The following is an 11083-nucleotide window of genomic DNA, read 5'->3' as shown; positions in this document are numbered from 1 at the left end:
TTAGTTTATGTCGTAAGTTTATTACACATACAAAATAGTACAATCGAACTAAAAACATTTTTAGAACACATCCAAAACTCTATCAAATAACACAAGATAATTTTTTTTTGGTCTTACTGATCCAAAATGTTTAACTAAAATGGACACCTAGTTATTAATTTGCATATATTTTAATTAATTATAATTTTTTTCTTATATTATAGTGACTATTATTTTATTTATAATCTTAGACATCAACATGGCATTTGTGATAGACTTGAAAACGCAGTCGTCGTCAGAAGAAATTCACTCATTTGATACCCATATTGATATGGACAATATAAATAGTTGTGATAGTTCAAGCAATTCTGCTATAGAAACTGAGTGCACAACTGAGGTTTGTTAACATTTTTTCATTTGAAATTTTTGATAATGTCTTAATTTATTCTTCTGATATTTATGGCCGACTTTTTTACTTGCATGCTAATTATAGGTTATATTTTAATATATATATTTTCATGTGAACACATCCAAATATCCGAGCAACGGCACTATAAATATATATATGTATGCACGTATTATTTTGTCATTTTTTTGCCACAATCCTTGTTAGTATGTTTTGTTTTTTTAGGTCTTAATTCATCCCACCATTTCTGATGAGGAGATTCCAAAAGTGGGGATGCTATTTGGAACTCTTGAAGAAGCACGCCAATTTTACTACAACTATGTCAATAAAGTGGGATTCGAGCCTCATATAAGAAACACTAACTTTGACAAGAATGGAAGGACACCCATTAATCAATCCATACAGTGCAATAGAGATGGATACCGAACAAAGAAGAATCCGGTAACCCAAAGGTCAAACACAGTCTCATCTGTACACTGTAAAGCTCGCATCTATGTGAAATTTGACACAGAGCTTAGAAAATGGAGATTGTCGAAGGTAGAATTAGCTCACACGCATCGGTGTGATCCCAGTTTGTCATGGATGTTTAAGAAAAACAGAGAACTCTCCATGCACGTTAAGGATGTCATTGAGCGCAACGACCAGGTTGGTATACGACCTTCGAAGACTTTTCAGGCGCTTGCTGAAGAAGCCGGTGGTCGTTCTAATCTGAAATTTCTTGAGAAGAATGTTAGAAATTATATATCTGGTAAACTCCGAATCAATGGAGATGATACTGATGCGCAAGAGATGCTGGACTATTTTACCAGGATGAAAGAGCAGAACCCGAATTTCTTTTACGACATTTGTGTCTATGGTGACAATAGTCTCAAGCATGCATTTTGGGCGCATGCTCGATCAAGAGCTGCTTACAAGTATTTTAGTGACGTGGTGTCATTTGACACCACATACAAGCTCAACAAGTAACTTCTTTTTCTTGGTTTATTTTTTTAAGGATTCATTCATTTACAAGCTCACTGATTGCCCCACGTGTTGATTTTTTATAGGTACGAGATGCCAGTTGCAGCATTTATGGGTGTTAATCAGCACGGACGGTCATGTCTTTTCGGGTGTGCTTTATTGGGGAATGAAGAGACTGAGTTCTTTGAATGGCTCATGCAAACATTTATAAAATGTATGGGAAAAACACTAGATGGAATCTTAACTGACCAATGCGGGGCCATGGCAACGGCCATTCGAAATGTCATGCCAAACACTAGGCATAGATTGTGCATTTGGCACATCACGAGGAAGATACCCCATAAACTTGGAAAGTTGAGCCGATATGAGGAAATCAAAGCTACAATGCATGGGATTATTTGGGAGTCTCGTTCGCAAGAATCATTTGAAAGTTCATGGTATGACTTCATTGAAGAGTACACCCTCCATGACAACAACTGGCTTAATGGTATGAATACACATCCAAAACTTGATTGGTCTGTTTATTTTTCGTTTTAAGTGTTGACCAGATTTTGTAAAATAAATGAACTTAAGCTAGATATCCTTTCATGCATGTTTAGTGACACAACATAGGTGACTATTTAAAAAGCATACATGTCTTTCAAAATGCAAATATCTATCATATTCGCAATATATGGGTCCCTGTTTTTCTAGAGCACGAATTTTGGGCTGGCATGAGGAGTACACAATGGAGCGAGAGCATGCATGCTTTCTTTGATAAGTACCTAACGTGTAGGAGCAGTTTAATTCAATTTGTGCACCAGTATGACAATTGTCTTGCAGATAAGGAATAACAGGAGTTGGAATGCGATGCAGTAGACAATAGGGGCCTGATCCCATGTGTATCGAACTCTCCTATTGAGAAGCAGTTCCAACATGTGTACACCAACTGCATATTTCGTGATGTTCAAACCAAATTTATCAAAAAGTGCGACTGCAACCTATCTTCAAGGGTAGTGAAGGACAACCAATACTTCTATGAAGTGACTCAACAGAAGATTATTAAGGGGATGTCTGTTTACAGCAAGTATGAAGTTGTGTTTTGTCCTATTTCGCACCAGGTTAGGTGCAACTGCTTCAGGTTTGAGTCATATGGTATCCTCTGTTGCCACGTCCTATCGGTTTTATCCCATTGTAGGGTTGACAAGGTGAACTCATCGTATATACTATCTCAGTGGAGCAAGAATGTTTATCGTAAGCACACCCAAATTAGAAGTAGTCACGAATCACAGCGCTCTGATGAAAGCATGAATATATTTAGGGGACTGTGTGTTGACTTCTACAATGTGGCCCAGGACTTTGTGCATGACAAGGAGGAGGCTGATATATTGCGTTCCGCTTTTGTGAGTGCTAAAGTGGCACTTAGCGAACATCGGGCAAAACATTCAAAAAGCGTACGCACAAGTGAGTGTCCTGATGGATTAAATGCTTTGCGAAGCCCTCCTCATGTGGTACCTAGGGGGCGTCCAAGCTTCAAGAGACTCGAGGCGGATTTGGACCGGAAAATTAAGAATGGTACTAAGAAACGTCGAGCTAGTAGTAAACATACAAAGGTTAGCTATGACGGCCATGGTTTAGACAATTATCTTGCTCTGGTTATATTTTTCATGTGTTGAGCCTGTTGAATTTAAGATATTCTCATATGCATAGGAAGTTGCAGCTGTTGAAGGAGACAAACATTTAAACAAGGCCACCGAGAGACGCATTACTGCTAGCAAACACCCTAAGCTTTATTTTAGTGTTTATTGCTAGAGAGTATGTTATAAGTTTTGTATTTTATAATTTAAATATCATTGATGTATAGATGAAGGATTTTGCTCCTATTGAAGAAGACTGTTTCACCGACAACACCTTTTTTTGTATCCCTTAACATTTTCATCATGCCAAAAATACGCAAATGAATTCCTTAAGCTCGGTGGGATTTACAACATTGTTGAATTCGTTCCAGAACCCTTCTATTCATGTAAGATTTTTGCATCAGATGACTTTTTATTTATATATTAAGTTGTATTCATCCATATTTTGTTGACATTAGTTTGTTGTATTTGTTTGTAGGCGCATTCTTATAGGAATATTGACTAAAGGATAACACATGCAATAGCAGCTCCAACATCTACATATTCCAAATCCCACTTACATATTAGGGTGCATCCTGGTCTTTTTTTTTATTTTTTGACAATTTTATTTCTATTTATGAATTTTCGATGTGTTCTAATTCTTTTTTTTTTTTTGTAGAACAAAAATATCATTTCTGATGTGTCATAAAAGGGTAGGTATGTTTCTCATTTTTGGAGTGGTAATTTGTTTAATTAATATGGAGGACCATACTTATGTTATATTACTTAGCAGTTGCAAAGGTTAGGTTCATCGGTTCAAATGAATGAGTTTTAGATGTGTTCAGGAACCAATTTAAAAGAAGGGATATGATTTTGGATGTGTTACAAGTCAATCTAGTTAGCAGTTGGAAAAAAATTTTACCTGGCATAACCAAGTGTATGCACAGTGAATGAACAATTATATAAAAGATACACATAGCAAAATAATTAAGCTTAATTGAGTCTCCTAACAACATAAAAAATGACATCCTCGATTAAGGAGCATAATATATCCATTTTAATAACTAATTAAATCTGAATGGAACTGTAAAAATACTTACTTCCTCAATTAAATGACTAATAAATTGTGGAACTAAAAAAATCACGTGACAAGTCCTTTAGAGTATTTTGAGTAAAGAAGCAAAAAAAAAAATCTAGAGTTTAAGAGAGAAGATGTAGCTAGTATGGTCATAAAAATTGTGTTTTTATTTTTCAATTATAACACATCTAATAGTATGATATTATATACAAGATATTTTTAAAACACATCCAAAATCGTAAAATTACTATTTTTTAAATATAAACGTTTTCAAAATCGTTAAATTCTAGTTTTTAAATATAAACGTACAGAATACAATTAATCTTTTGATTTTTGATTCGATAAAATGTATCTAATATTTATTATGTAAATTATTAGTTGGGTTTTTTTCGTTACTTATTTGAACTGTTACAAAATAAAGTATTTTGAGTAAAGAAGCAAAAAAAAATAATCTAGAGTTTAAGAGAGAAGATGTAGCTGGTATAGTCATAAAAATCGTGTTCTTATTTTTCAATTATAACACATCTAATAATATGATATTATATACACAAGATTTTTAAAACACATCCAAAATAATTTTATTACTTGTTTGAACATTAATATTTATTCATCTTAGTTTTTTTATTGATGTTATTGGTTGGTAGTTTTAGATAATAGTTGAAATTAGTTTATGTCGTAAGTTTATTACACATACAAAATAGTACAATCGAACTGAAAATTTTTTTAGAACACATCCAAAATTCTATCAAATAGTACAAGATAATTTTTTTTTAGCCTTACTGATCCAAAATGTTTAAGTAAAACGGACACCTAGTTATTAATTTGCATATATTTTAATTGCTGTATCCACAACGCATGAACAATTAACACAAAAGATAAACACAGGAAAATAACTAAGGCTAATTGAGTCTCCTAACAACACGAAAAATTAAAGAGATGATATCCTAGATTAATGAGCAAAATATGTCCATTTTAATAGTTAATTTTATTTGCACAGTGCTATGTTTTCCTTTTTCTCCTATTGGCCCTCCTGCATGGTTCCTCTTCTGCTCTTCTTGTTAGCTCAGTAGTGTTTGGCGCAGTCCAAGGATCTCTCAACTCTTTTCTTTTATTCCTTTGAGGCGCACGGCGTAAAAGGGGCATGGACAACAACCTCCACGGTATTCAGATAACCATTCCACGGATCAAGCACGATGTCTAGTAGGTACTTCCTCCTCATTATAGCCATGTCTTTCTGCATGCATTAATGTTCAATGTCACCAAACAATAATATCATAAAAATATTAGAAACATTGTTCTAAATGGATTTATGGCCTACCGTTGTCCAAACTGGCACAACATAATCATCCATATCAAGAGTTTCTGGATCCCATGAGTCCATGAATTTAATGACAAAAACTCCGCAGTCATAACTATCAATCAAGAGAAAAGCAAATATGCATCAAGTTAATTTGGTGTTGATACCCAATAAAATAAGACATCACATTGAACCATACTTGTTTGGTTGAATCGGAACATCCACATAAAGGGGCTTTCCTATGCCCTCGTCCTGGACTTTGTACCATGAAAAAGTGAGTTGGGCCAACTCGTCAATAAGCTTGACCTGTATATAAGAGGACATACCAAAATTAGTCAGATGCAATTGGTTATTGATCTTAATTAGACATGATTGAAATTTGTATCGACTGTGTTTATACTTACCGCATATTCATCCGCTTTCACCCTATGATCGGTAAGAGGGGGTCTAAATAGGGAGTTAAGAGTAAATAATGTCACACTTTTTGGATGAAAAGCATACAATCACCAGTGATTATCCAGGTAGATGGGTACAAAGAACTGCATCATACTCAAATTTTATTTTTCGATACTCTTACAAAGATACAAAGGGATGCACAAAAAAACTTTATACTTGTTGGATCTAATATTTTTGAACATATACCATATGTCTCTTGGCTGCCTCTACCTTGTTGAACAGACGGATCTTGTTTCTCCAACATTCTGCTAACCCCGCATACTCTGAGTTGTATTTGTCCTCAAATTTTTCAACATTCATAGGTGTCATAACACGACCCTGTACACATTTAATCCGTATTAGTTTATTACTAAGTGTATCGGTGTAAAAATAAGTAAAAAGTAACATTGATATGTGTTCATCATACCAATATCATTGGATTAATGCAGTAGAATTCTTCTTGAAACCTCTTGGCTGGGAGCTCATTAAAGAGTGCACACATGCATTCTATCACCTGCACATGCATAAAAGCATAAAGGGCAAAACGAAAAGAGATAATAAAAGTAGGTTAAAATTATACATACATAGCTATTATTTGTTGATTTTTTACCCGACCATCGACCCATTCCCTCCTTCTTAATGTTTTCAGATCTCTTCATGTTAGGTCCAACGTATAATGTGTTTGGTACCACACGAAAACTTCATCCAATGGATTTCTGTCATCTATTACCCATTTGTACACCTTCTCTTTTGCATCTTCATCAAAATTCGGTGGGATTATAACTGGAGCAGGCGTTGGTGGAGTGTTATTGACAGATGTTGGTTTCGAGGAAAGTCTATTGCACTCTTCAGCATCATCTTAGGGTATTCCATGATCAACCTCGTCGCTTTTCATATTATTCACGCTTTCGTGGGGTCCGAAATACACAACCATATCTAAACACTTTGATGTCCTGCACTCCCTAAATAAAAGATGGACAGCCAATCCAAAGAAATGCACATTACAACCGCTTAAATACTAGTGTACATATTGTATCCCTAGATTGAAACAACAATAATTGGTACATGTACTTACTTTACACTCGATTCATTGACAACATAGTGCTCTTCGTTGCTCACGGGGCTAGGTGCTCCACAATCAGCAACAACTTCTTCTTGGAGCTCATGACTACACACACTATGTACTTCATGTCAGTATAATATAACAGAAATGGAGTTACTTAAACACATCTAAATTTACAAAATAGCATACAAATAATTGTTGAAACACATCCAAATTCATACAAATAACATTTACTCATTTCAATACTATTATACATATCGCATAGGTAAATTATAACAGCGATAATAAGTAAACGTGCTTACTTTTTAATACTAGCGATGACAACATGGTGTTTTTCATTGCTCACGGGACTAGGTGCTCCACAATCAGCAACAACTTCTTCTTGGAGCTCATGTCTACACACACTAAGTCATTTAACTCATTATAATAGGACTTACTTAAATACATCTAAAATTACACAACGTTACACATTTAATTGCTGAAACACATCCAAAATGATACAAATAAGACATATTCATTCCAATACTAGTGTACATATTCATTAGTAAATGCACTTACTTTTCAATGCTAGCATCGAAAACTTATTGGAGATCAAGACTATACACACCAATTCATTCAATTATTATATAATATAATGAATAATTGCACTCATACAAATCTAGCCACAAAAGGAAGGAATATAAAATCAATTCTAAAGTAAAATGTCATTTAAACTTGCCATTCCTGCCGGTTTTTGGTGGCATTCAACACTCGATCTCGAGACAATGGAACATTAATTTTATCTGAGGATGTTGAGCCTGGGTTCTCTCGATGACATAATTCTTTATCGCTAACATCAGTCTCGGTGAGAGATTTTTCCTCATCTGACTCGGCAACAATTTTTTTCGGCCTTTTTCTTGTTCGCTCCTTAGTCCAAGGTCTAACTTGTGCACCCCGTCGCTTATCATGTGTTCTCTTTTGTGGTTTATCGACGTTGCCCTTTTCCCTCTTGGATTTTCATAACTCATCAATCTTCCGAATTAGACCCTATTAACACTATTAATTAATTCTCAAGCGTAGGTTCATAGTAAAAAAATTAAATACTTGTACATATGTATCTATACCGATTTCCGAACTTGTTCTTCCTTTACTACTTCTCTAAGCTCAGCAATAGTCCATTCCTTAGTCCATGGTTCAACGCCACCAGAATATTCCCTAAGGTCCCCGTGTTTGTTCGTATGCAAGTAAAGTATCTGCCACAAAAACACATGAGCAAATTAGCACTACCATTCAAGCAAATCTAGGTATAACAAGTGATATGGCTTAACTTACCAAAAGAGCAAACATGCATCCATCAATAGTCCTTATGCCATCTTCCTTATATTTTCTTAAGCCTTCTTTAACACAGTCATAGATGTGTCTACCCCAAAAAAATCTCATTGGATTACGCACATCTATCACGCCCGGGATGAATGAAGTGGTAATATACTTGTTACTTGAAGCAAACAGAAAGGCCTTCATGACAAACATTATGAGGTAGCGTCAGAACTCCTCCTTTCTACTTCTGTTGTAACCGAGCATCTAATAACATGAGTCTTAACCTCTTTTTGGGTTCTGCCTTCAAAGGCCTCTATGAGGTGACGATGCTTCTTCGGATCTAATTTCGGGAAGCTATCACCTGTAACACGGAAACCACAGGGTTGAGAGAAGTATTACTACATCCAAAAAACACTTACTAGCAATAGTCTTACTAGGCATCGTAAAAAGAGAACATATATGCACTTTACATTAAATATATATTTTATGTATTACCATTTGCAAGGAGTCTCAATGCTTGACTTATCACTCGTGCATTCACCGGTATGTATCCGGTCTCAACTTCCAAATGCATTCACTCCTTGTTATATGACCGTGCTAGGGCGACAATCAAATCTTGGTTCATCGACCACTTAGGGATGTGCCTCAGGCATCCAAAATCCATTTTCTCAACTTCTTGGTATTTGATCGGATATTTATCTTTTAACTGCTCCATCATATCTGCAATTGCAGTTGGAGAGCAACGGGTATCAAGTGTTTTCTAAAAAATTGAGCCACTAGTTAGTATATGTTAAATTGTGTACCTCACTTGCAAACTTCGAAAACTTCTAAAGTGAGAAACAAACTACCTTTTTAGGACCCTCTGGTTTCTTCGGCCTTCCAACTTTCTTTTTGACATTGTTAACATTAGATTCATCAAGTCTGCCATCGAAAGCCTTACTAGCTGCTGATTTTCCTTTCTTTGTACTAGATGAAGTACATTTTTTAACTGGCATTATGATTCTACACTGCACATTGTTCATATCATAAGGTTAAACATAAAGTTTTCACCAAAAATACTTGTAGAATTGAGGTAACAACATAAACACATCCTGAATTGTAATAATCCACGCTAATTACTTGTAGAAGTTCTTATCTTTATTCTCACCCCCAACAAATAGATATATTTCTTTTAATTGCAGTGTAACCAGCTCATGCATCCCACTCAGCAAGCTAATTGACTATGAAAGCCATGTAACAAAAATAACACCTTTCGACCATTAACACACTACAAATATAACTTAATCATAATTTTCTTGCACCCGTCAGAGTTAATCCATTCTAAAAAGTAAAAAACTCAAAATTAAGAAAATTATTTACTATTGGGGGAAGAAAAGAAAGCTTTCATGTAATGTTGTAACACTTTAACACACAAATAAGAATATTAGTGCTCAAGTCTAATAATCGTTCAAGCCTACGCTAATTTCTGACCCAAATTGCCCAGTAATAGCTACATTGATGTAATCTAAAGCAGCAAGTATGAACTTACCCACAAATAGTGATTACTGCAAGCTAACCAACATGAAAAGCTCGGTTCAAAGATGTAAACACTTCTAAAATACAGAAATTGCACATGCAAAAATAAATTCACATTACAATATATATGTAAATCTTCTCAAGCCATTTTATTCGGATTTTAATTTAAAAAAAAATAAAAAAATCAGAATTTTATACAGAATAATACAAAAATTAGTGGTGTCAGAATAATCCAAACCTCAGCTAAGTCGTCGGCGTGGTTGACGTGGACAAACGGCGGCGAGGAAGATGAGCTTGGAAGGAGAGGAATGCAGCGTTGTGGATGATCGCCGTGATGGAGGAAGGGGTGGCACGGACGAATGGCGGCAGGGAATGACTTCTCGGGTTGTCAACGTGCGCCGCTGAGTTGCTGTTGTGAGTCTCTGGGTTTTGGATGTGGGGCGTCGACGATGAAGGCTGAAGAGGACTGTGGTGCAGACGAACGGCGGCAGGGGATGAATTCTCTGTGTCTTCAGAGTGCCGCTGAATTGCCGTTCTGAGTTTTTGAGTTTTGGATGTAGGGTTTTGTGACTTCTCTGCTTCTATTTTGAATGTGTTTAGTAAATAATTAAATGATTTAAAATTTTAAACAGAATTTTAAAAGTGATGTGTATTTAAATTATAATATATTAATATATTAAATATATTAAATTTGAAACAGAAATTTAAGATTTAAAATTTAAATTTTAGTTTGATTTAATTTGTATTTTAAATATGGATTTAATTTTTAAGACACTAAATCTATTTATAATTTTTAGATGTGTTTGTTTTATTATTTTTTTGAATTATTGTAAGAAAAGGCTGAATGTTGTACTATTTTTAAAGGATACCTAGTTGAATTGTACCACAAAATCATATCCATATAAATATAATGGGAGTGTGTAAGAAAATATATAATGGGTTTGTTTGTTGTTAAAAGGTACATGTTTATACAAGATTATTATTGAAATTTTTATAAAATAACTTCAATTAGTTATAAAACATTTTAAAAGATCAACTAATATTGTGGCGCAGAATGTTTTCTTCTCTTTTCATATATGTGTTGCTTTTCCTCTTCTTGGCATGTCAGGTAAATGCAATTCTCTCTCTCTTTATCCGTCTTACTGTTTTATCTTAGAGAATACCAGTATTGTTAGTTACAAAAAAATGAAGTGTGTAATTATATATAGACTATCACAAGTTAAATAAGATTATCATTAAGAATAAGTACCCTCTTTCAAGAATTGATTATTTTATAGAACAATAAAGAGAGATTAAGATATTTTTTAAAATTGATCTTACATCAGAGTACCGTTAGATCAGGATAAGGGATGAATATATATTTAAGATTACTATTAGAGATATTATGAGTACACTGTACTCTTTTTTAATAATTAAACCGTAAGATTACTGTTTCAAATTGTATCGATTTGAACAATCC

The 11083-nt window shown here is 34.4% G+C and overlaps 1 protein-coding gene across 1 annotated transcript; it reads left to right on the top strand.

Annotated features, from left to right (window-relative positions):
- Positions 1–238: 238 nt before the first annotated feature.
- LOC112720967 (protein FAR-RED IMPAIRED RESPONSE 1-like) lies at positions 239–3136 on the top strand. The gene is made up of 5 exons (XM_025772060.1): positions 239–376; positions 611–1347; positions 1432–1832; positions 2201–2937; positions 3035–3136. The coding sequence occupies exons 1-5, from the start codon at positions 239–241 to the stop codon at positions 3134–3136; spliced, it is 2115 nt and encodes a 704-aa protein (XP_025627845.1).
- Positions 3137–11083: the final 7947 nt, after the last annotated feature.

The sequence above is a fragment of the Arachis hypogaea genome, chromosome 11 (assembly GCF_003086295.3).
Source record: "Arachis hypogaea cultivar Tifrunner chromosome 11, arahy.Tifrunner.gnm2.J5K5, whole genome shotgun sequence".
NCBI classification, from domain to species: domain Eukaryota; kingdom Viridiplantae; phylum Streptophyta; class Magnoliopsida; order Fabales; family Fabaceae; genus Arachis; species Arachis hypogaea.
The sequence above is the reverse complement of the archived record's forward strand: the minus strand, read 5'-3'. Positions and strand labels throughout refer to the sequence as shown.